Raw genomic sequence first — 27,203 nt, forward strand, 5'->3', positions numbered from 1 at the left:
ATTATTATTGATGAAATTAAGTTGTGTGTTCGGGGCGAACACTGGAAGCTTAATTTCATCGGGTGTCATGCCCCGGGGGAGTCCCTGTTCGAAGAAATTTCGGCAGCACCTCCCCTGTACGACTGACATCTGAATCATTTCTACATGCACAATATACCTAAGCCACAGGCGCACTACAAGAAAAAAGCCTTACAACAACGGTTTTTCACCGTTGTCGTAGCCCCTTTCGGACTGTTTTTAAAGGCTGTGTTGTTAAAGGGGATACTCAAAGACAACAATTTTTAACCGTTGTCTTTGAAGACAAAGACATCAGTTTTTACAACGGTGAAAAACTGTTGTCTTTTCCTTCAAAGACAACAGTTTTTCACCGTTGTCTTTGAGCGTCTACCTTTAATAACAGGGTCTTCAACAACAGTTTTAAACTATTTACGACAACAGTGAAAAACCGTTGTCTTTTTTTGATAAAAAATAAAAAAAATATTAAAATTTATTATACAATTTTCTAGTATTATAAATCATTCAAAATACTAAATTTGTAAATAAAATTTAACATATAATTTTCTAACATTCAAAAATAATATTTACAACATTCCGAAGAAATTTCAAAAGCAGCCAACAAAATGACAACGACACTATTAAAACAAAGGTAGAACAACACAACATCCTAATCCTAGAAGAGTAACACAACATCCTAATCTTGATATCCAATTTTGAAGAGTTGGATCATTTGAACTACTTTTACCATGTACAACACTAGAAGAGTAACAAAACACTGCTTCTTAATTCTCCTAATCCTTCATCTTCTTCATCCTTGCCATGTTTGCATCGTACTTGGATCGAAGTGGACCAAGTAGATAAAGAAAGAAGATAAACTAAATGCCTTCATCTTCTTCATCCTTGCTTCTTAATTCTCCTAATCCTTCATCTTCTTCATCCTTGCTTCTTAATTCTCCTAATCCTTCAAACTCCACCTGTAAGAAGAAGAAAAAGAAATGTCACTTGATCTAAACTAAATGCCTATGAATAATAAAAAAAATCTGAAATCTCATAAAGTAGACTTAATTCATTAATAATGCATCATATTGAATGCCTCTCCATGAGTAGCTTAATAGCTTGTGCTATAGACATGTCTTCATTTGTTTCATACCTGAGTTTGTTAGCCTGTAAACGTTGAACAGTCATTTCACAAGAGAAATATTTCTAAGTTATCAGCACTGCAGATATAAGGTTAATAAAGAACTTGCCTCTTCCAGAATGGTTTCAAACACCTTACCAACTTTTTCCACTAGATCTTGAGGCACTTGATGTCCATCACCATCAAAGAGTGCGTAGCTAAAAAATAGAAGTAAATTTGTCTCCATAAGATTATAGTCTCCATGATCAGTGATATCTGTTAGTTATTCAGTTAACCATTACCTCTCCAAGTCATGATCATACAAGACAGAATTGTCACCAGAAGTTCAATAAATTGGTAGACCAAGTCTTCCAATCCAAGATGCCAATGGATTCTCGTTGCAGACACCATGCAACCTGAAGTGTCCAAATTAAAACTTCTAGTCACTGAAATTTTGAAGGCTGGCCACAATCCTCTTCAGAAGGAATGAAAACAAAAACACAAAAAAAAGAAGCATACCAGGCTGCTCCCATGTCAACAGGAAAACCAAATGAGTAGTTAGTGTGAACTCGACCACCAATTCTATCCTGAGATTCTAAAAGCACAACCTAAGGAATAAAAAATAAACTTCCATGTGATACAAATTTACCCAGCCACTTCACACACTGCATTCATATCATAAATTAGAATCTAATATGTAAAGGCAACTGAAAAAACTGTTAATTTATATCGACATAACACCTGAAAAGCTGCATTTTTCAGTGCATGAGCAGCTGCAATCCCTGCAAATCCACCACCAATGACAATGGCAGAAGGAGAGTGAGATTGCCTTGCTTCAGTCTTCTGATAGAATGATGCTGCAAGAAAATTTTGTTGGATCGAGACCGCGTTAGAGGGGGGGGGGGTGAATAGCGCTCGTGGCTAAAATCGTTCGATTATCGGAATCGTAAAATGTAAGAGTTAATGCAGCGGAAATTAAGTTAAGAGACACAGACACGAAGGAGTTACTTCGTTCGGAGCCTAAGGCGACTCCTACTCGAAGGCCCGCGATCCTTGATCGCTTTCGGTGGGCAACAACTATAAATCCGTTAAATAGTTACAGATTGCAAGTACAATAACTAATAAAATATACCAACAACAATGTAGAATCGAAAAGACTGAGCTCCGGGTCGTCGGGGTGTACTTGCAGCACTTCAGGATGGTCGTATTCGCAGCACGTTGCAGAAGATCGCTTTAGAAAGTTGTTCTTTGAAGCTGCACCTCAACCCTACTTTTATATGCGGCTCCGGGCGCCTGGATCCCTTCCAGGCGCCTGGAGTGTGACGTGGCCAACCAACCAGGATGCTCCACGTGGCGAAGTCGCGCAGGGGATAAACTTTGGTCCCGGGCGCCCGGACCTGTTCCGGGCGCCCGGATCCATTCCGGGCGCCCGGACACTCTTTTTCCAGCAGGTTCCTCACCTGCAAACAAAGGTTAGTCCGAGCAAAATACCCTGCAAGACAGTGTTAGAATATGATAAAACATAGTAAGGAATAAACGACAGTCTTCGGACTGTCCGAGTCTGACTTTGGATTTATCCGGAAACCCTAGGTCGACTCGACGCCTAATGCGTCCTCACCTACTCCACTCAGGAGATTTACCTGTTGCCAGCCGATCCTCCAGATCGACTGGACTTTTGCTCAGCACCCGATGCTTCCGGACTTTCTGCTGGACATCCGCTTCCCCGGCTAGTCCAGTCTTTCACCTGGTTCGCGACACCAGGACTTTTCACCTAGGGTTACCACCCCCTAGGACTTTTGCCTGAAGCCCTCGACCTGCCAAGACTTTCCGCATAGGGTTAACCACCCCTATGACCTAGGGATACCACCCCCTAGGGTTTTCCCTATGCCTAACCGCAGCTAGCACTTTTGCCTCAAGTAGACTTAGGACTTTCCTGCAATTATCAAAACACGAGTTCGATCGTCGGATGCTTCCCGCACCAACAATCTCCCCCTTTTTGATTATGGCAACACAAATTCAAAGTTAAGTAAACAAGCGAATAGATAGTCATTTTAAACATAGGCAAAATTTGCTAAGTATAGATGAACAAGGTAACTAAAGTAAATTTTGCCCTATATACTCCCCCTTAAGTTTTGGCTCCCCCTTAACTTTTGCTCCCCCTTAATTTTTAACTTGAATTTTATATTTTTAACTTGAATTTTATATTTACTATATTTTTGCTACTCTCCCCCTTTGCCATAACTCAAAAAATGGGCAATGTGTAAGGGGTTGTACATGATTAAAGTTAGCAATGTTCAACAGAGTTTGGAAGTTAAGGTGGACAGGATTATTCATTTAAGTTCAGTTGGTCCTTAAGTCCAAGCATAAGTCATGTTTATATGTTAGGTATCAGAGCCATAGAGAACAAAACATTCTTGAACATAGAAATTGAGTGTCTTTTGCCAACTGTCTAACCTTTAGTTACTTGCTGATTGTCTATAGGACAATAGCTTTTACTAGGTTAGTCAAGTTAAGTTTTTTTTTTTTTTTGGTCCAGATAGATTTGACTAGAGTTGGAGAACTTTAACTTGATTAATGTCTATTGCATATTTAACGCCCAGAATCATATTGATGCACAGATATAAGCATTCTTGAGTCCAGGCTATACCCTATGCATCTCACACCGTTCTATGTTTTTTAATCACAATCAAGGTAAACCTAGGTGTTTGTGAGATGCTCTGGCTTAATTCTAGGGGAACATGATATTTAGGGGGAAAGGCTAGGCTAATTCCAGAAAGTTTTAAAAATCTAACAAAATTGGAGTTTTGAAAACTATTTTTCCTAGAATTTGAAAACAAAATAATAATAGTAAGATATCTATTCTACCCAACACATTCCTATTTGCCTTCTAAGTCCACTGAACTCAAGTTCAGGTAAGGGTTTTGTAAAAATGTCAGCTAGGTTTGATTTGGACTCAACGTGGTTGAGTGCAATTTCACCTTTAGCTACATGATCCCTTACAAAGTGGTGTTTTACCTCTATGTGTTTGGTCCTAGAGTGGTGTATAGGATTTTTGGTCAGATTAATTGAACTGATATTATCAATAAAGATTTTAGTATTTTTATAGTCTAGTTGATAGTCTTTTAGTGTATGCATCATCCATAACAATTGAGATGCACATTCTCCTAGAGCTATGTATTCAGCTTCTGTAGTGGATAGAGCAACACAATGTTGCTTTCTGCTTGACCAACTTACTAGGCACTGACCTAGAATCTGGCAGCCACCACTTGTACTTTTTCTGTCTAGCTTGCACCCAGCATAGTCTGAATCAGAATAGCCATAAAGGTCAAAAGTGCAAGTTCTTGGATACCAAAGTCCTACATTTAGAGTTCCTTTAATATACCTAAGTATTCTTTTGACATAAGATAGGTGTGACTCTTTTGCACATGATTGGTATCTAGCGCACATACCTACTGCAAATAATATGTCGGGTCGACTTGCAGTTAGATAGAGTAAGCTACCTATGGCACTTCTATAGTATTTTGAGTCAACTGGTTTTCCTTCAGGGTCAGAGTCAATGTTTATGTTGGTTGCCATTGGAGTATTTATTATTTTTGAATTTTCCATACAGAATTTTTTAATTAACTCTTTAGCATATTTAGTTTGATAAATGTAGATTCCATCTTTAGTTTGTTTAATTTGTAAACCTAAGAAGAAATTAAGTTCTCCAACCATACTCATTTCAAATTCATTTTCCATTAATTTGACGAATTCTTTTAAGAATTTTGAATTGGTTGAACCAAAGATTATGTCGTCAACATAAATTTGGGCTATAAAGATGTCTTTTCCTATAGTTTTCACGAACAAAGTAGGATCGATTTGTCCTTGGTTAAATTCTTTGGATATTAAGTAATTAGATAATCTTTCATACCATGCTCTAGGGGCTTGTTTTAGTCCATATAGTGCCTTTTTAATTTAAATACGTGATTAGGGTAGTCTATGTCTTCAAACCCTGGAGGTTGGCTTACGTAGACCTCTTCCTTGATAAAACCATTTAAAAAGGCTGACTTAACGTCCATTTGGTACAATTTGAATCCTTTATTGGCTGCATAGGCTAATAACATCCTAATGGACTCGAGTCTAGCTACTGGAGCATAAGTTTCATCATAGTCTAAGCCTTCGACTTGACTAAACCCTTTGGCTACTAACCTTGCTTTGTTTCTTACTATATCACCGTGATCATCCAACTTGTTCCTAAAAACCCATTTAGTGTCTATTATTGATTTATCTATGGGTTTAGGTACAAGGTCCCAGACTTGGTTTCTCTCAAATTGGGCTAATTCTTCCTGCATCGCAATGATCCAGTCTGGATCAGGCAGGGCTTCTTCTATAGTTTTAGGTTCAATTTTAGAAATTAGAGCAATCTGACTAAGGTTTCTATAGGACGATCTAGTTCTGACTCCTAGGTTTGGGTCACCCAAAATTTGGTCAGGTGGGTGAGAGGAGCTTATTCTAGTTGGTCTTATTTGTGAGTCAGAAACTGGTTCTTCTGACTCATTAAGATTAGGTTGGATTTCATCATCGTCTGCTGCTCTAGGATTAGTGTCAATATTTTCATTTATATTAGGTAAATTGTTTTCTTCATCAAATATTACATTAGTTGTTTCTTCAACTTTCAAGGTATTTTGATTAAATACTCTAAAGGCTCTACTGGTTGAGGAGTATCCTAAGAATATTCCTTGGTTAGATTTGGGTGTAAATTTTCCTAAGTAATCTTTAGTATTTAAAATGTGAACTTTACACCCAAATACTTTTAGATAGTTTAGATTGGGAATTTTATTATAGTAGAGTTCATATGCTGTTTTATTATGAAATTTATTAATTAAAATTCTGTTTTGAATGTAATTTGCAGTATTTATTGCTTCAGCCCAAAATTGATGATTTAAGTGATATTCATTTAACATAGTTCTAGCTGCTTCTTGTAAAGTTCTATTATTACGTTCCACTAGGCCATTTTGTTGGGGGGTTCTAGGATATGAAAATTCATGTTGGTATCCATTTATTTTACAAAATTGGGTGAACTTATGATTTTCAAATTCCCCTCCGTGATCACTTCTTATTCTTTTAATTTTAGTATCTTTTTCATTTTCCGTTAAGTTGCAAAAATTACTAAATATTTCATAGGTTTCATCTTTTGTTTTTAGAAATTTCACCCAAGTGTACCTAGAGTAGTCATCAATTATTACTAAGCAATATTGGTTCTTGTTTAGTGATTTGGCTCCATGTGAATCAAATAGATCAAGGTGAAGAAGCTCAAGTATGGTGTTGGATCTTTCTAGGTTAGTTGACTTGTGGGTTGACCTGGTTTGTTTTCCTTTTTGACATGTATCACAGATTGAATTTTCAATAAATTTTAATTTGGGCAAACCTCTAACTAGACCATTTTGACTCATTTTTGAAATAAGTCTTGTGTGTGTGTGACCCAGCCTTCTGTGCCACAGTTGAGTTTCCTCTTGCTGTGTCAGGAGACACTTTATTGAGGAAATTGATAAATCAATTGTGTAGATGTTATTTTTTCTAAGTCCCTTAAGTTTAATTTCTGGATGTTCAATATTTTTAACTAGACATTCAGATTTATCGAAATTAACTTGGTATCCGCTGTCACACAATTGACTTATACTTAGTAAATTAAAGTTAAAATTTTCAACCAATAAAACATTTCGAATAATGAAATCGGAACTAAGTTCAATATTACCTTTTCCGATTACTTTAAGTTTACCGTTGTTGCCGAATGCAACTGATCCTAGACTCTTGTACTTGAGTTTGGTAAACTTCAATTTATCTCCAGTCATATGTCTGGAGCATCCACTATCCAACATCCATTGATCCAATTCCTACACATGAAGTAGTTGAATTGGTTTCTTTTTAATGGAGATAGCGTGATTGAAGCAGACACTATGTTTATTGAGTTTGAGATTTAAGGTCTTCAAATAATTTTGAATTTTAAGTTTTTCAAATAATTTTAAGTTTAAAATAATTTTAAGTTTAAAATAACTTTTAAAAGATTTTTCAAATGATTTTGAAATTAATTTTAGATTTTAAATGATTAATTTTAGATTTTTTTTTAAAATAATTTTGAAACTAATTTTGAAAAGATTTTTAAATAATTTTGAAATTTATTTTGAAAAGATAAATAATTTTAAAATTAATTTTGAAAAGATTTTTAAATAATTTTGAAAAATATTTTTAAATAATTTTGAAATTAATTTTGAAAAGATTTTTAAGTAATTTTGAAATTCATTTTGAAAAGATTTTTAAGTAATTTTGAAATTATTTTTGAAAAGATTTTTAAGTAATTTTGAAAATCATTTTGAAAAGATTTTTAAGTAATTTTGAAATTAATTTTGAAAAGATTTTTAAGTAATTTTTAAATTCATTTTGAAAAGATTTTTAAGTAATTTTGAAATTAATTTTGAAAATATTTTTAAATAATTTTGAAATTGAAAAGTTTTTTAAATAATTTTGAAATTGAAAAGTTTTTTAAATAATTTTGAAATTAATTTTGAAAAGATTTTTAAGTAATTTTGAAATTAATTTTGAAAAGATTTTTAAATAATTTTGAAATTGATTTTTAAATAATTTTGAAAAGATTTTTAAATAATTTTGAAATTGATTTTTAAATAATTTTGAAATTGATTTTGAAAAGATTTTTAAATAATTTTGAAATTGATTTTTAAATAATTTTGAAATTAATTTTGAAAAGATTTTAAAATAATTTTGAAAAGATTTTTAAATAATTTTGAAATTGATTTTTAAATAATTTTGAAATTGATTTTTAAATAATTTTGAAATTAATTTTGAAAAGATTTTTAAATAATTTTGAAAAGATTTTTAAGTAATTTTGAAATGATTTTAAAATAATTTTGAAATGATTTTTAAATAATTTTGAAAAGATTTTTAAATAATTTTGAAAAGATTTTTAATTAATTTTGAAATGATTTTTAAATAATTTTGAAATGATTTTGAAAAAGATTTTTAAATAATTTTGAAATTAATTTTGAAAAGATTTTTAAATAATTTTGAAATAATTTTTAAATAATTTTGAAATGATTTTGAAAAAGATTTTTAAGTAATTTTGAAATGATTTTTAAATAATTTTGAAATGATTTTGAAAAAGATTTTAAAGTAATTTTGAAATGTTTTTTAAATAATTTTGAAATGATTTTGAAAAAGATTTTTAAATAATTTTGAAATGATTTTTAAGTAATTTTGAAATAATTTTTAAATAATTTTGAAATGATTTTGAAAAAGATTTTTAAATAATTTTGAATAATTTTGAAATTGATTTTTGAAAAGATTTTTAAATAATTTTGAAATTTGTTTGAAAAGACAATTTTATTCCTTAGTCATCTCACCCGATCTACATTGTCAATCAGGGAATCCTATAATTGATGTGAGATGAATTGAGGTTCAAGTTACAGGTTTAGTTTAACTTTGTGTTAGATTCAGGTTTAGCTTTGGGTTTAACAAGTAGGCATTCTTTGGATAAACTTCTGGGCTATGGTGAGTCACAAGGAACTCATTAAAGTAACCATGCCTTCGAGGTTTCCCAAATAGTCCTACCCACTGAACTTAATACTAACCCTTGGTCTAACTAGTTAGGATCCATTTAAGGGTAGCTTCGGTCAGTTCCACTTGGCCAAATGCACCAGGTCGAAGCCATATCTTCCTAGACATGCGATGCCCAAGTTTCCCTAACGTACTATCATCAAAAAATTTCACCAGTACTGTCTTTCAAGTTAAATCTAACCCTTTTTAATCTATCCTTAATTACCCTACTGGGTAGTCTACTCTTGTTTTACCCATTCCGGGTAAATTAGGTTCAGTTACCCTGTCGGGTATTTCAGTTGGAGGTGCCAGCTAGTTTGGATCCTCCATCTACTTTTCACAATTTCGATTTGTTGAATTTTGAATTTGATTTTTAATTTAATTTTGAATTTTGAATTTTGAATTTGGTTTTTTAATTTTAATTTCGAATTTTTAAATTAAGATCGTTTTCATTTTAGCTTTCCCTGGATCACGGCCTAGATATGGTCTGTCGAGGTAGTATATTTGATCCTTCGGAACCCAGTATTGGCCAAGTCCAATTTGATTGATCAATTTGGACTTGGGGACCCATGCTTGGACTGATTTACTACTTTGTTTGTTTATTAAGGATAAATAGGATTTATATTTCTTTTTATATCCTAGCCCAGTTCTATTGTAGACGGCTCTTTGTGTCCCAAGAATTAGATCCAAATTCTTGGAGCCCAGAGAGAATTTTTCTAAAGTAATTTTTAAATCTTTTAACTGATTTTTCAGATTTAAATTTTCTTCCTCAAGTTGTTGTACTTGAGTTGAATCTTCAGTTAAAGGTTTTGATTTAGTTACTTCTTTAAGAATGGTTACCTCTTTTAAAAGTGACTTAATTTTCAAATTTGACTTGGCTAATTTGCGAAGTAAATAATTGACTAAATTATTAAGCCTAGGAATACTTACAGCGGAGTCTGGCCCTTCGGAAACGGATGCGGATCCGTGGCTTTGTTCGGAGTCTGATTCTGACTCGCTCTCGGATTCGCTGATCTGGTCCCGGGCCATCAATGCGAGTAAACTCGTTTGGTCGAGTTCGTCGTCTTCGTCCTCCGAAGAAGATTCGTCCCAGGTTGCCTTTAGGACTTTCCTTCTTCTTTGCTTCTTGGCTTCCTTTTAATTGGGGCAGTTGGCTTTTATATGCCCCTTTTGGTTGCACTCGTAGCAAGTGACTTCGAACTTTGTCTTTGAGTTCTGTTGAGCCTCCTTGGATTGAACTGCCTTCTTCAGATCTTTCTTGTTGAAGCCTTTCTTCTTCTTGTAGAGTTTCTTTACAAGATTCACAAATTCGCTGGCCAGTTCATCTTCTGAATCTTCTGAATCGGGTTCGTCTTCTGATTCCGATTCAACTTTTCGCCGTCCTCTTGATTCCCGTGTTCGACTCGTTCCTGCAACCAAAGCAATCCCTTTCTCGGATGGCTGTGCATTAGTTTGTTCATGGAGTTCAAACTCACTAAATAATTCGTCTAATTTTAAGGAGGACAAATCCTTAGAGACTTTGTAGGCATCTACCTTTGATGCCCACAATGTATTCCTTGGAAATGAGTTTAAAGCATACCTTATGACGTCCCGATTCTCTATCTTCTGCCCGATTCCGTGAAGAGAGTTGAGGATGTCTTGGATTCTCGCATGTACAGAACTCGCCGTCTCGCCTTCCTGCATCTTTAGATTATATAACTTATTAAGTAGAAGATCTCTTTTACTTACCTTGGTGTCGTCAGTGCCTTCGTGGAGTTCGATTAGCTTTTCCCAGAGCTCCTTTGCGGAGGTGAATGGGCCGACCCTGTTGAGCTCTTCCTTGGTAAGGCCGCACTGGAGGGTGCAGGTAGCTTTGGCGTCGGCTTCCACCTTTTTGATTAGAGAGGCGTCCCACTTCTCGCAGGGAGTCGGTTTGCCGTCGTCATCGGATGGTAGCTGAAGTCCCGTCTTAATGATCATCCATGTTTCGAATTGAATCTTCAGATACGTCTCCATTCTTCCCTTCCAGTAACCGAAATCATCTCCGGAGAATAGTGGGGGACGAACAGTACTGAACCCCTCTTGTTGAGACATTTTGATCTGAAAAAGTACAAAAACACGAATAGTGGTATCGACCAACTTTGAGCAAAAAACGATTCGATAAAAGAATTAAAATATAGCTATAAAGCTAAATGTTAATTGACCTTTTTTAAAAAAAAAAAAAAAAAAAAATACCACGAAAAAAATTTGTTTTGAAAGGTGGTTGCACCAATTCAAAACGACCCCGCTCTGATACCAATTGTTGGATCGAGACCGCGCTAGAGGGGGGGGGGGTGAATAGCGCTCGTGGCTAAAATTGTTCGATTATCGGAATCGTAAAACGTAAGAGTTAATGCAGCGGAAATTAAGTTAAGAGACACAGACACGAAGGAGTTACTTCGTTCGGAGCCTAAGGCAACTCCTACTCGAAGGCCCGCGATCCTTGATCGCTTTCGGTGGGCAACAACTATAAATCCGTTAAATAGTTACAGATTGCAAGTACAATAACTAATAAAATATACCAACAACAATGTAGAATCGAAAAGACTGAGCTCCGGGTCGTCGGGGTGTACTTGCAGCACTTCAGGATGGTCGTATTCGCAGCACGTTGCAGAAGATCGCTTTAGAAAGTTGTTCTTTGAAGCTGCACCTCAACCCTCCTTTTATATGCGGTTCCGGGCACCTAGATCCCTTCCAGGCGCCTGGAGTGTGACGTGGCCAACCAACCAGGATGCTCCACGTGGCGAAGTCGCGCAGGGGATAAACTTTGGTCCCGGGCGCCCGGATCCATTCCGGGCGCCCAGACACTCTTTTTCCAGCAGGTTCCTCACCTGCAAACAAAGGTTAGTCCGAGCAAAATACCCTGCAAGATAGTGTTAGAATATGATAAAACATAGTAAGGAATAAACGACAGTCTTCGGACTGTCCGAGTCTGACTTTGGATTTCCAGCCGGAAACCCTAGGTCGACCCGACGCCTACTGTTCCCTCTGCGGGGAACACGTCCTCACCTACTCCACTCAGGAGATTTACCTGTTGTCAGCCGATCCTCCAGATCGATTGGACTTTTGCTCAGCACCCGATGCTTCCGGACTTTCTGCTGGACATCCGCTTCCCCGGCTAGTCCAGTCTTTCACCTGGTTCGTGACACCAGGACTTTTCACCTAGGGTTACCACCCCCTAGGACTTTTGCCTGAAGCCCTCGACCTGCCAAGACTTTCCGCATAGGGTTACCACCCCCTATGACCTAGGGTTACCGCCCCCTAGGGTTTTCCCTTTGCCTAACCGCAGCTAGGACTTTCCTGAAATCCTCAAGTAGACTTGTTAGACTAAAAAACATCTTAACTTTGAATTCTTTGCCGTTATCAAAACACGAGTTCGATCGTCGGATGCTTCCCGCACCAACAAATTTAAGTCAATATATATATAGATATATATGTTGATGTGAAGCAGTAAAATGCAAACTAGAATATATTTTAACACCATGAAAAAAAACATAATTAATAATAAATCCAACACAAGAACAAGCAACATATTCTGTCGTGTTGTATATATATTTACCAAATGTATTTTCCTTCCACATGGTTGAACTATAAAAATAATTCAGAAAGTACCCCAATAATAAGACTGACAACAAAAAACACCCCAAACATAAAAATTTAGTTTTATTTGCAATTATGACAGATAATCATGTAACTAGCTTCAGTATTCCCACAAAAAAAAGATATATAACATAACAATATACTGATACAAAGAAAACTAAAGGGATGACCATTAAAGGAAAGAATACCTTAAATAAAATGAATTCAGAAAGTTCCCATAGGCTCTGGATTAATCCTTTAAGTTTACTTTGATCATGAGCTAAATCATTGCAGTGAATAGATTTAAATCGAAGTAGGTAAAATTCCCATTTTGGCAGCCTGTATACCTCACGAAACCCTTCTGCGATTTCACACTAGAGGTTGAAATCGAGCTCTTAAAAATCTTTAAACTTGATATACCGAAAGCTGGAATAGAGCAGGAGGCTATACTCACCAGAAAAATCCAAATTGATGCTGGAAATCATTGAAAAAGGGATGAGTAGATTCAAAACTCTACTAAGCTTGAACACCAACATCTCACGACTGGAAGCCCTAAGAATCGACCTGAAATCAGTCAAAAAATTGAAGATTTTGTGACTAAAAATTTACACAGAAATAGGTCACAAAAAGGACTCTATTTGGGCAGAAACAAGCATAAAATATATGTAAGGAACAAAACCCCTCAAATGATTTGAAAATGAGGGAGGTGGGGAGGCGAAGGGTGTCAGTGATAGTGGCGAGTACGCGGAGAAGAAGTTTGTCCAAGAGCAGCAGAGATCTCTTCCTCCATCGCAGGTTCGTTTTCATTAGGGTTTGTGTTTGATCACTAAGTCACATGTTGAAGAGTGCATGATAGAGAGGCCTTTTAGTTGAGGCGGCAGCGACGCATATGGCAGAAGTGAACCTGAGGCCCATCTAGGATGGAAGGCAGTGGAGCATCTAGGGTTTTCGACGAGAAGATGCAGGAGGAAGAAGTAGAGGACACTTACTGTTAGTGGATTTCATGTCGGAGGTCTTGCCGGTGAGGGCGTCCTTAATGGACTCGTGGACTGCTGCTGCTCCTGCGCGGCTCCGGTGAGCGAGAGATTGTGAGAAAAGAGAAAAGAGGGACGGATTGAGAAGATAAATGGGTGGAATGCGGCGGCAAAAAACTTTCGGGGAGAGGGAAAGAAAAAAAGCGGGGCAAAAATTGGCGAAGGAAAAAAAACACCAGTATTCAACATCACTTAATCGACAACGGCTTTTAAAAACTGTTGTCGTAATCCCAAAAAAAGCGCACATAGACAACAGTTTTCAAAAACTGTTGTTGTAGCATTTAAAAACCGTTGTCGTAGTCTTAAAAAAACATAAATAGACAACGGTTTTTAAAAACCGTTGTCGTAGGCCAAAAAAATTGTTAAAGGAAAAGGTTTTTGTTAAAACCGTTGTTAAAAGGCAAAAAGACAACGGTTTGGTATAAAACCGTTGTCGTTTGAGTGTTGTTGTAAGGCTTTTTTATTGTAGTGGCGGCTAGAATCTACACACAACCCCACAATTTATATACAGCCTACTCGCCTGATAAAACACAACCATGCAGTTATATATAAATCTAATAGCCCACTCAGCTGTACCAAAACCAAACACAGCGGAATACAATAGAAAACCAAATACAAACCAATTTATAAGACTGCTAGCCGGCTAGGCTTACACCACACAACAACATAATACTCCGGAAACAAAACCGGAACACAAAGCCAAATACACACATTCATATACCAAAATACAAATAAATAAAAACGGAGACAGGCCTTCTGATGGGACGTGGGGACCGACAGGTAGGATACTCCAAGCGACTCTATAAACAACCTGGTACCTGAAAAGATAGTGTCCACGGGGGTGAGTACAACAACTCAGCAGGTAACAACTGATATGCATAATAAAGCAAATAACAACTAGCACTAATCATGCATACAGTCTCCTGATACAAGAAGGGTAAATGAAACTGAAATAAGCAGGAGAAAACTGTACTAACCAGGACCAGGGTATAAGTACAACAGGGTTGTCAGACCGAGAGTGTCATAAATCCTGTATGCATGTCAATCATATGCATTCATATAAATGCAGCAAGTAAATGCAGCAAATACAAGCAATAAATGCATCATGCATATGATGCAAATGTCATGGTCACCCCTGACGCCAGTCAGCCATGTCACACACAATGGTGAGACCGAGTGGGTAGGGCTGTGACAAACGTGCACTCTGACGTCACTGCTCCTGATGAGTGACCGAGTGGACGGGATGCTATCGGACTACACCTATCCTCCTACCCTAAATCATAAATGGGGAAGTTCAATGCTCTCATCTCCCGGTACACGATAACGGGGAGGAAATCTCTGCCGGCTACCACGCTACGTCACACTACCCATGAGCGGACCAACGGAGCCAAATAGAGTCCAACCGCCTGCCGGCTACCACGCTGCTACACTAAACCAGCGGAGCCAAACAGTGCAGAACTGTCTGCCGGCTACCACGCTGAGTCACCAGACCAACGGAGCCAAACAGCAGAACTGTCACACACCTGTTTGATATACCACTAACCCATGAGTGGTGGTGTGTATGGATACATGTAACTGACGATGTGCTCGACAATAATGGAGCAGACTATCGCGCAGTATGCAATCATGCGAGATGATGCATGACACTAAACATGGCAATATCCGGATCAGCATGACAATATCCATATATAAATATAAAATGTGTACCATAGGAAAATGAATCAAATCAAGGTACACAGACCAGATAAGGTATAAAAAAAAAACCCTAGGTCTTGAACATGATAAATAATAGGGTTGTGTCACTACCTCTATAAATATGCATAATCAGGTAAATACTAACATGAGGTGCATAGCAAATAAACAAACAAGCATGTAACAGATTAGGTAGTGATCAACCGAAGAAAATAAGAAAACACAATCGTTGCTATTTGTTAAAGACATTATTATGCATATCAAATGACATAAAGTCAAAGTACTCGCCTCCAATAGGAAGGTCCAATCTGACGTCGAGATGCTCGTCTCGCGTCAAAGTTTGGTGTCACCAATATATATATTTTTATTTAGCTAAAATTCAATAAGTAGCTAAATAAAATCCCTACGACTAATTTAGGGTAAAACACTAATCACATCATCCAACTATAATACGTATCCAAATTCCTACACCATACCTCAAGCTCAACCGTTGTTGAACACAGAACAAGGTGAGCTGATTGTTGTTGGAAACAAGGTATACCACAGCAAGACCTCCTTGCTAAAGTTTTCCCTACAGCGCACAACACTTGGCTGGAATCCTACTTGCTCAACAGATCAAGATGAGATCAATAGGAAGATCACAGATCAGAACAAGACTAGAGATCATTAATTCAAGCAACAACCTAATTCTAGTAATAACCTGTTCTCACCACCTCTTCCTCTTCAGCAGCTACCAAGAGCCATGGATCGGGCAGAGTCAACCACAAGCTACTGATGCAATGATAGCCGGAACCAACCTAGGTCACTACCTTCCAACAAACCAAGCACCCAATCAAACCATACAGAGATCATATACCCAAATCAAAAATCTAAGGCAGAACACCTACCTACCAGTAGCATCGGAGCAACCGAACACCCTCGGAAACCACAGATCGGGAACTAGGGCTCGGCTGGAGAAGGCCGGCGCTGTCCCATGCGGCGGCGACGCTAGGGCACAGGTGACTGGTGCCGGACATGGTGGCCGGCGCTCGGCCTCGTCTCGTTGCTGCGATAGAACTCGAGAGAAGGCGGCGGTGTGCAACAGTGAAGAGGCTAGGGCAGAGGTGGTCGATTGGTGATCCAGGGCACGGCTTGGAGGTGGCTTCCGGCCGAGAGGGGCGACGGCGCGTCCCGATCTCAGTGGCGGAGACAGGGAAGAAGAAAGGAAGAGGGAGAGAGGAGATGCTCAGCCACCGGCTCTCTGTTCCCTGGCGTCGTCGGCGTCGAGCAGAGGAGAGGGAGGTAGCGGCGGTTTGCGGCGTCTGTTAGGGCACGCGTGAGGGGAAGAGAAGGCGCGCGGGGGATTTGGGGCACGACGATGGAAGAGGAGGAGCAAAAGAAAATAAAGAAAAAGAAAACAAAAAGGAAAAATGAACCTTTTCCTCGCTTAAATTGGGTAACCTAAACAGGTTTTCCCCGGGACCTATTTTTATCCCCGTAAACTCGTCCATACGAGCTCTGAAAAATTCCCGAAAAATTTATAAAAATTTCGGAAAATTCCCTTATCATTATTCGCCATTTTTTCGGTATTTTATATTCTCCCCCACTAATAAAAATTTGGTTCCCAAATTTCATTATCTACCATCAGTAAATACTAACAACAGGTAAATAGTGTAAATGCTGAACGGTAAATTAAATCACATACCTCAAGTGAAAAGATGGGGATATCGAGCTCGGATCGTATCCTCGAGCTCGCAGGTAGCCTTCTCGTCTGAATGATGCTGTCATTTGACTTTAACCAGTCGGATTGTCCTGTTCTGCAACTGACGCTCTTTCCGGTCCAGAATCCGTACCGGAACCTCCTCATAAGTGACGTCAGACTGAATGGGATCTGAGATATCTGTCAGCACATATGCTGGGTCGGCTACGTATCTTCTTAGCATAGATACATGGAATATGTCATGAACGCCTGCTAGGGATGGTGGTAGTGCCAGCCGATAAGCTACTACTCCAATCCTCTCCAGGATCTGGAAAGGTCCAATGTATCGCGGAGCTAGCTTATCTCTGAGGCCAAATCTCTTCATCCCTTTCGTGAAGGAGACCCGTAGAACATAGTCTCCAGTAGAGAACTTCAGGGTCTGCATCTCCGATCAGCATAACTCTTCTAGCGGTCCTGCGCCTCTAACATCCTCCGTCCGATAATACGGACCAACTCTGTCTCCTGCTGAGCTCTATGAGGTCCCAACAGCTGGGCCTCTCCAACCTCATCCCAGAGGATGGGTGTCCGACAAGGCCTACCATACAACACTTCAAACCTCGATACATCGGGTACCGTCTGGGTGGATAGCAAATTGAGAACGATGAGCCTCTTGAAGTAGCTCCTGTAAGACCGGGTGAGACTGAGGTACGCATAATCTGCCTCGGAAGTATATAATATCCTCTTCATCTCGGGGAAACTCAGTCTGCTACCCGGAAGCTATCCGGCTGCCAATGGACTGTAAATGCTGATCACCAGCATGGGCCTCTCGGATCCTTGTCTTGATCGACAATTGAGCAACCATGGTAACCAGAATACCCTGCTCTGTCTGTCCCTTCTCCTCAAGGTCTAACTCGGAGAAACCCTGAACCAAGTCTGTAACTGAAACTCGGTGGCAAGCCAAAGTCCCTCTGGACTTCCTGCTGAGTGCATCGACAACCACATTAGCTTTCCCCGGGTAATAGCTAATGATACAAATCGTAATCTTTCAGGAATTCCATCCATCTCCTCAGTCGGAGATTAAGTTTCTTTCTAAGTGAACAGATATTTGAGACTCTTATGGTCAGTGAAAATCTCAAATGTAATACCGAATAGATGATGCTGCCAAATCTTCAAGGCAAAATAATGGCGGCCAGCCACAAGTCATGTACTGGGTAGTTCTCCTTATGCTCCTTCAAATGCTGAGAAGTAGGAGACTACCCTGCCGTGCTGCATCAAAACAACGCCCAAACCCTGTAGAGATGCGTCGGTATAGAGCAGGAATACGTCCTCTTCAGAAGGTAAAACCAAAATCGGAGCGGACACTGGTCTCCGCTTCAGCTCCTGGAAGATGGTCTCGTAGTCCTCGTACCACGTGAACTTCACGCCTTTCCTGGTCAGGCGTGTCAGTAGCATATCAACGCGTGGAAAACCCCCAACGAGCCTCCGGTAATATCTAGCTCGACAAAGGGAGTTGCGAGTCTCATGTATAGACTCCGTCTACTCCCAACGGTAACAACCTCTATCTCCTGTGGAACCACGGTATACTCCTACTGGTGACCGTGTGTCTTAAACATCTCACAGAAGACAACCAAAATACGCACTACTGATCTTCACATATAGACGTTTCTGTCGAAACATCTCTAGAACTATGCGAAGATGGTGTACGTGACTCACCTCAGATCCGAAATAGATCACCACATCATCAATAAAGACAATGGAAACCGATCCAAACATCCTAGAAATACCAAATTCATCGAGTCTTTGAAAATATCTAAGGCTCCGCAAGCCCTAATGGTAAAACTAAGACACATAATGTCCGTATCACAGACATTCCTAACCATAAGATCCCCGACAACAAGTCAGGAATCTGATCACCAACGATATAAATCACCAAAGAATATATCCTCCAGTGTGAGAGCAACACTCCATCACATGAAATACCACACATGTGGAGCAACGCTCTACCACAAGAAATCCTCCATATGTGTAGGAGTAACACTCCACTACAAATAATCTGTAATATGTATCTGCAATAAATATGGGAGCAATGCTCCGCTACAAGCAATCCGTAATATGTGGGAGCAACGCTTCACCACAAAACAATCCCTAAATATGTGGGAGCAACGCTCTACCACAAACAAACAATAATATGTGGGAGCTACGCTCCACCACAAACAATACATAAGTGTCCAAGACACCTAACTATCCAACTAGTGATTGCACAAGATCACTCTGCTACAAATCACTATGAGTAGTCAAGGGTATAACAACCTAGTAAGCAAATCAAATCCATCGTCAACTCTATCAACATCCTAGTGGGTCATCCACTGATAGGAGAATTAGTTGACGGGGTAATACAACAAATGATATAATGTAGGCACTCCACATCCTACATTCAACATAGGTAGAATCATCATGATGCTACCAACAATACACCTGGCACACGTGTACACACAACATAGGTATGATCGACATACACGTCCAAGAATACTCACCAAACATGTGTACACATATCCTATAAGTATAGTCAACATATACTTCCAATAAAGCATACTAAACCCGAGTGCACTCACAAATCAAACATAATCAGCAAGTTACCTCGAATACCACACCAAACACATGTGTACATATCACAACACCAATTTAATCGACAAGATACTTCCAATAAACCAATCAGACCACCGGGTATAATCTACTAGAATCCCACAACAATCATAACTGGAAAAGTATACACCCACTACATGCAATTAGACCGTCCATCATAACACTCCTACAACACATAACAATCATATGTACCCACCACATAGATATGCAAAATCAGCATATTTAATCCAATCAACCTTGCATTCTGAAACGACAGGGTCACCTTCTAAGTTATCCAACTAGGTACATACAGTCAAAAATTAAAGTCCACATGGAATAGGATACATCGATCCTCTATAGACTGACCGAAATCGATAATGGTATACGATCAATTCAGTCTTTTCCACGTCAGTACAAAACATGTACTCAAATGTGCTCTAGATACCAACCTAAGCACAAATAACCCAAAGATCATCATCTCTATAAAATAGAGTAAGTCAATCCCCTACTGATCGGACCAACCAAAACAAATGAATCGGACATTGACTATTTAAATTTAATGAATGTACACAAATCCTCCACAAGCAACTAAGGTAAATCGATCTACGACTACCCAAGTCGACAGCATAAATCAGTCTTCTATTGACCAATCTAACCAGAGTAAATCAATTATTTACTGACGAAACTAACTAAAGTATATCAGTACATTACTGGCTGAGTCAACAAAAATATGTACTTACTAGTCATTACCTAGCACCTAGCCAATAACAACAGAGAGTGGTATGTGTCTCCAACCTCTAACCAACTAGTAGTAACAGAAGCTAAAACTACTGGTGATATGATATGGAAAATCACCAGAGACTGTAATCCTCCATCTCTATTAAAGTCGACCATGATCAGGGGTTTACCTAACACATAAAATATATGCTATATCAACTAGACAGGTACTAATAAAGAATGTTAATACATGTCATAAACTGTAATAGTCAACGGTGCATATACTAACAAAAAGGTAGGATAACAGTATACCAACATACCTCCTATAGCTTGAGATGTCCTGCTGCTGCCAGGTCCCAAAACCCGAAAAGTCACATCGAGAAAACTAAAATATGAAATCCAAAACACGGGATATAAAACTCGTAAATCGTGATCTGATACCAAATAAATTGGTATAAGATAAATCTCAAAAATCCAGAACACATAGCAAGTATTCGAACCTGGCTCTGATACCACTAAATTGTCACGCCCCGGGGGAGTCCTTGTCTGAAGAAATTTCGGCAGCACCTCCCCTGCACGACTGACAATCTGAATCATTTCTACATGCACAATATACCTCAGCCACAGGCGGCTGGAATCTACACACAACGACGCAGTTTATATACAACCTATTCGGTTGATAAAACATAACCACACAGTTATATATAAATCTAACAGCCCACTCGGCTGTACCAAAACCAAACACAGCGGAATACAATAGAAAACCAAATACAAACCAATTTATAAGACTGCTAGCCGACTAGGCTTACACCACACAACAATATAACACTCCGAAAATAAAACCAGAACACAAAGCCAAATACACACATTCATCTACCAAAATATAAATAAATAAAAACGGAGACAGGCCATCTGATGTGACGTGGGGACCGGCAGGTAGGATACTCCAAGCGACTCCATAAACAACCTGGTACCTGAAAAGATAGTGTCCACGGGGGTGAGTTCAACAACTCAGCAGGTAACAACTGATATGCATAATAAAGCAAATAATAACCAGCACTAATCATGCGTATAGTCTCTTGATACAAGAAGGGTAAATGAAACTGAAATAAGCAGGAGAAAATTGTACTAACCAGGACCAGGGTATAAGTACAACAGGGTCGTTAGACCGAGAGTGTCATAAATCCTATATGCATGTCAATCATATGCATCCATATAAATGCAACAAGTAAATGCAACAAATACAAGCAATAAATGCATCATGCATATGATGCAAATGTCATGGTCACCCCTGACGCCAGTCAGCCATGTCACACACAATGGTGAGACCGAGTGGGTAGGACTGTGACAACCGTGCACTTTGACGTCACTGCTCCTGATGAGTGACCGAGTGGATGGGATGCTGTCGGAGTACACCTATCCTCCTATCCCAAATCATAAATGGGGGAGCTCAATGCTCTCATCTCCCGGTACACGATGACGGGGAGGAAATCTCTATCGACTACCACGCTGCGTCACACTACCCATGAGCGGACCAACGGAGCCAAACAGAGTCCAACCGCCTGCCGGCTACCACGCTGCTACACTAAATCAGCGAAGCCAAATAGAGCAGAACTGTCTGCCGGCTACCACGCTGAGTCACCAGACCAACGGAGCCAAACAGCAGAACTGTCACACACCTGTTTGATATACCACTAACCCATGAGTGGTGGTGTGTATGGATACATGTAACTGACGATGTGCTCGACAATAATGGAGCAGACTATCGCGCAGTATGCAATCATGCGAGATGATGCATGACACTAAACATGGAAATATCCGGATCAGCATGGCAATATCCATATATAAATATAAAATGTGTACCATAGGAAAATGAATCAAATCAAGGTACACAGACCAGATAAGGTATCAAAAAAAAAACCCTAGGTCCTGAACATGATAAATAACAGGGTTGTGTCACTACCTCTATAAATATGCATAATCAGGTAAATACTAACATGAGGTGCATAGTAAATAAACAAATAAGCATGTAACAGATCAGGTAGTGATCAACCGAAGCAAATAAGAAAACACAATCGTAGCTATTTGTTAAAGACATTATTATGCATATCAAATGACATAAAGTCAAAGTACCCGCCTCCAATAGAAAGGTCCAATCCGACGTCGAGATGCTCGTCTCGCGTCAAAGTTTGGTGTCACCAATATATATATTTTTATTTAGCTAAAATTCAATAAGTAGCTAAATAAAATCCCTACGACTAATTTAGGGTAAAACACTAATCACATCATCCAACTACAATACGTATCCAAATTCCTACACCATACCTCAAGCTCAACCGCTGTTGAACACAGAACAAGGTGAGCTGATTGTTGTTGGAAACAAGGTATACCACAGCAAGACCTCCTTGCTGAAGTTTTCCCTACAGCGCACAACACTTGGCTGGAAACCTACCTGCTCAACAGATCAAGATGAGATCAACAGGAAGATCACAGATCAGAACAAGACTAGAGATCATTAATTCAAGCAACAACCTAATTCTAGTAATAACCTATTCTCACCACCTCTTCCTCTTCAGCAGCTACCAAGAGCCATGGATCGGGCAGAGTCAACCACAAGCTAATGATGCAATGGTAGCCGGAACCAACCTAGGTCACTACCTTCCAACAAACCAAGCACCCAATCAAACCATACAGAGATCATATACCCAAATCAAAAATCTAAGGCAGAACACCTACCTACCAGTAGCATCGGAGCAACCGAACACCCTCGGAAACCACAGATCGGGAACTAGGGCTCGGCTGGAGAAGGCCGGCGCTGTCCCATGCGGCGGCGACGCTAGGGCACAGGCGACTGGTGCCGGACATGGTGGCCGGTGCTCGACCTCGTCTCGTCGCTGCAACAGATCTCGAGAGAAGGTGGCGGTGTGCAACAGTGAAGAGGCTAGGGCAGAGGTGGCCGATTGGTGATCCAGGGCACGACTTGGAGGTGGCTTCCGGCCGAGAGGGGCGGCGGCGCATCCCGATCTCAGTGGCGGAGACAGGGAAGAAGAAAGGAAGAGGGAGAGAGGAGATGCTCAGCCACTGGCTCTCTGTTCCCTGGCGTCGTCGGCGTCGGGTAGAGGAGAGGGAGGCAGCGGCGGTTTGCGGCGCCGGTTAGGGCAAGCGTGAGGGGAAGAGAAGGCACGCGGGGGATTTGGGGCACGACGATGGAAGTGGAGGAGAAAAAGAAAATAAAGAAAAAGAAAATAAAAAGGAAAAATGAAACTTTTCCTCGCTTAAATTGGGTAACCTAAACAGGCTTTCCCCGGGCCCCATTTTTATCCTCGTAAACTCGTCCATACGAGCTCTGAAAAATTCCCGAAAAATTTCTAAAAATTCCGGAAAATTCCCTTATCATTATTCGCCATTTTTTTTGGTATTTTACATCGGGTGACTAAAACCAATTCCTCCTCTCGGTCCCTATCGTAGCCTCTTGTATATAGAGGTTTATACCCACCACATACCCACTTCTTACCCAACCCAAGGGGGCCGACCAAGATAGCTTGGAACCCAAGCTAGGGCCGGCCACGACCAAGTGGTTGAGCCAAGTTGGTGGCCGGCCAATGCTTGGAATCCAAGCATGATGTGGCCGTCCACATCACATTAAAAGGGATTTTATTTATAACTTTTTCTTATGTGGATTCCATGGTTTTAAAAGAGAGTTTAAAATTTAAATCTTTCCTTTTATAGCTTTCTACAATAGATTAAGAAAATATTTGAAATATTTCCTTATATGTAGATTGAAAGGTAGATTTTAATTTTGAGAAAACTTTCCTTTTTTAATCATGTTCATGATTTAAAAGAGAGTTTAAAAATTAAATATTACCTTTGATAAGTTTCTACAAAAGATTTGATATCTTTCCTTATTTGTAGATTGAAAAGAGATTAATTTTTTGAGATAACTTTCCTTTTTGTAAATCATCCACATGTTTAAAAGAAAGATTTTAATTTATAAAATTTCCTTTTACAATCCACCATGAAGGGAAAATTATTGGAGAAATTTTTATAAATTTCCGGAAACAAATTAGGAAGTTTTAATTCTTGTGTTGATTAAAATTCTCCTTGTTTGGGATTAGAAGGTGGCCGGCCATGTTAATATTGAAAAGGAAATTGTTTTTTAATTAAATAAATTTTCCTTTTCATGGCAAAGGAATTAAGGAAGTTTTTATTTAAATTTCCTTATTTGCCAAGACCAAGGATTATAAAAGAGGGGGTAGAGGTGCCTTCATGATAGAATAACTCAATTCTATTTCTCCTCCTCTCTTCCTTGGTGTGGCCGACCCTAGAAGTTTTCCCTTCTCCTTTTTCTTTCTTCTCCTTGGCCGAAACTCTTCATCCTTTGAAGCTTGGAAGGTGGCCGGATATTATTTGGAGAAGAAGGAGAGAAAGAAGGCTTTGTTTCTTGCATCCCTTGGAGCTTGGTGGTGGCGGCCGAACCTCTACATCTCTTGGAGACTTGGTGGTGGCCGAAACTTGCTTGGAGAAGAAGGGCTTAGGTGTTTCTCATCTCGGAAGATCGTTGCCCACACAATGTCCGAGATTAGAAGAGGAATACGGTAGAAGATCAAGAGGTTATTTGCTTACAAAGAAAGGTATAACTAGTAATTGTTTTCCGCATCATACTAGTTTTCTTTGTATAGTTTTTTTTGGAAATACCAAACACAAGAGGCATATGATTCTAGAGTTTTTGGATTTGTTTCAAACTTGTGTTTCTTTTGTTTTATTTTTTGAATTTGTGATTCGATTGTTCTTTTTGGTTAAACCTTGAGTTATATAAGGAAATTAAATATTAGCTTTCCTTAAAAGACTTTGTCTAGGAAGTGGTGGTTGCTCCCATATCCAAGAAGGCCTAGTGCCTCGCCATGTTTAACATGGAAGCCAATTTTTGGAAATTAATATTTAATTAAATTTATAACATAGGTGGATTTGGATCAATAGTGTTAAGTTCCGCTTGCGATCCAAGTTTAAACCATTAAGAATAGATAAGTTAAATTTGGAATCAATAATGTTAAGTTCTGTTTGCTATTCCTAATCTAACTTCTAAAGAACACAATAGGTTGTTTAGGAAAGGTTCGACACTTGTACAAAATTTTTGTATAGTGGAACCGGTACGATCTTCTTAGGATCAACCAACAATCGGTATCAGAGCTAGAGTTTGTCTCTGTGCGTTTGGTTTTCAAATAGATTATGCACATGTCATACATAATTTAGGCAGGATAATAGTAGGATGTGCTAACTTTGTGGTTGCAGGCTCCAACTATTATGACATATAGATATTGTGTGTGATTGGACCCTTGGATATGTCAAGGGCATTTTATTGTGTGTGCATGATTGTAAAATTAAATACAGCAGGAGCTGTATTAGTTATTAGAATTTTACATTTTTTGTTTCGATCTAGATTACATATACATTCCTTTATGGAATATATGATCGATATATGTAAAAATTCTATTTTTGTCACGGATCATATCCTTGCGAGGCGTGGTGCTATTAGAGGACCAGAGGAAGCTCGATGGACCCGACGACATGAACCTGAAGGCTAGCAACATGCGAAGGACAGTGATGGAAGAAGCCATAATAGTTGGAAAATTAATTTTCATATTTATTGCTTTTATTATTGGTTAGTCCTAGGAAAATCGTACCGGTTCCACTTTATAAAAATTTTGTACAAGTGTCGAACCTTTCCTTAAATAACCTATTGTGTTCTTTAGAAGTTAAATTAGGAATCGCAGACGGAACTTAACATCATTGATTCCAAATTTAACTTATCTGTTCTTGATGGTTTAGATTTGGATCGCAAGCGGAACTTAACACTATTGATCCAAACCCACCTACGTTATAAATTCAATTAAATATTAATTTCCAAAATTGGCTTCCAGGTTAAACATGGCGAGGCACAAGGCCTTCTTGGATATGGGAGCAACCACCACTTCCTAGACAAAGCCTTTTAAGGAAAGCTAATATTTAATTTCCTTATATAACTCTAGGTTTAACCAAAAAGAACAATCGAATCACAAATTCGAAAAACAAAGAAAAAACACAAACAAGAATTTCTAATTCGAAAAACTAGATCTAATGCCTCTTGTGTTTGGAATTCATACAAAGAAAAATAACTAGCATGATGCGGAAAACAATTGCTAATTATACATTCTCTTTGTATGCTAATGACCTCGAGATCTTCTGCCATATTCCTCGCCTCGCCTAGGACGTTGTGTGGGCGACGATCCTCCAAGATGAACACCACCCAAAAGCTTTCTTCCTCTTCCTCTAAAATCCTGCCACCATCACCACCAAGGAGAAGAGAGCAAAGGGAAAAGGTGAAGAGAGAGGGTCGGCCACACCAAGAGAACCACCAAGCTAGAGAATAAGAGTTGTGTCTCATGAGGCCTCCTCACCCCTTCTTTTATATTACTTGCCCAAGGCAAATAAGGGAAGAATTTTTACAAAAATTAAAATCTTCTTCTAGTTTTTCCTTTTCCCTTTTATTTTTCCTTTTCTTTCCTCTTGATTGAATCAATCACCAAATCATTGGATGATGATTTTATTTTAATTTTTTATTTGGCCGACCACCTTGCTTGGGCACCAAGCAAGGGTGGCCGACCCCCTTAAAGAGGAAGAAATTTTTTTTTTTATAAAATTTTACAAGAGGAAATCCTCTTATAAAATTTTACAAGCTCTCTTTCCTAAAGTGGATGTTAAAAAGGAAAGTTTTTAAAAATTAAAACCATGTTTTAAAATTTAAAACTTCTCTTAAAAAATTTCCTTTTTTAACATGAATAGAAAATTTTAATTTTTAAAACTTCTCTTCCTTTTTTCTAAAACCATGAGGATGGTTAAAAAAGGAAAGTTTTAAAACTTTTAAAACTCTCTATTAAACCATGTGGCCTAATTCAAATAAGGAAAAATTTTAAAATTAAAATCTCTCTTTTAAAACTTATAGTTTTCTAAAAAGAGAAGATTTTAAAAATTCAAAACACCCCTCCTTGTTTGAATTAATGTGGTCGGCCCCCTCTTGCTTGGGCACCAAGCAAGGGGCCGACCCCTTAAGAGAATATGGTGGTCGACCATTGCTTGGTCACCAAGCAATGGACTGGCCCACTTCTTGGACACCAAGATGGGCCTT

The 27,203-nt window shown here is 38.8% G+C and overlaps 1 protein-coding gene across 2 annotated transcripts; it reads right to left on the minus strand.

Annotated features, from left to right (window-relative positions):
* Positions 1 to 1,458: 1,458 nt before the first annotated feature.
* LOC121968247 (polyamine oxidase 3-like) lies at positions 1,459 to 12,833 on the minus strand. Of its 2 annotated transcripts, none has more exons than XR_006108020.1 (4): positions 12,508 to 12,581; positions 1,856 to 1,971; positions 1,634 to 1,722; positions 1,459 to 1,530 (listed from the first exon to the last, which is right to left on the minus strand). XR_006108020.1 is itself a non-coding variant. In XM_042518705.1 (4 exons), the coding sequence occupies exons 1-4, from the start codon at positions 12,781 to 12,783 to the stop codon at positions 1,461 to 1,463; spliced, it is 306 nt and encodes a 101-aa protein (XP_042374639.1). In that variant the 5' UTR covers positions 12,784 to 12,833; the 3' UTR covers positions 1,459 to 1,460. The 2 variants fall into 2 exon arrangements, 1 of the variants encoding a protein (XP_042374639.1); XM_042518705.1 differs by lacking the exon at positions 12,508 to 12,581 and adding an exon at positions 12,753 to 12,833.
* Positions 12,834 to 27,203: the final 14,370 nt, after the last annotated feature.

Source organism: Zingiber officinale, chromosome 3B (assembly GCF_018446385.1).
Source record: "Zingiber officinale cultivar Zhangliang chromosome 3B, Zo_v1.1, whole genome shotgun sequence".
NCBI classification, from domain to species: Eukaryota; Viridiplantae; Streptophyta; class Magnoliopsida; order Zingiberales; family Zingiberaceae; genus Zingiber; species Zingiber officinale.

Bases quoted from the DNA above. Each gene is read 5' to 3' on its own strand.
- LOC121968247 (XM_042518705.1), bottom strand. From the start codon at position 12,783: ATGATTTCCAGCATCAATTTGGATTTTTCTG. The intron at 1,972-12,752 runs GTGAGTATAGCC...ATTTTCTTGCAG, and splicing joins CATCAATTTGGATTTTTCTG to CATCATTCTATCAGAAGACT. The intron at 1,723-1,855 runs GTGTTATGTCGA...TTTATTCCTTAG, and splicing joins TGAAAAATGCAGCTTTTCAG to GTTGTGCTTTTAGAATCTCA.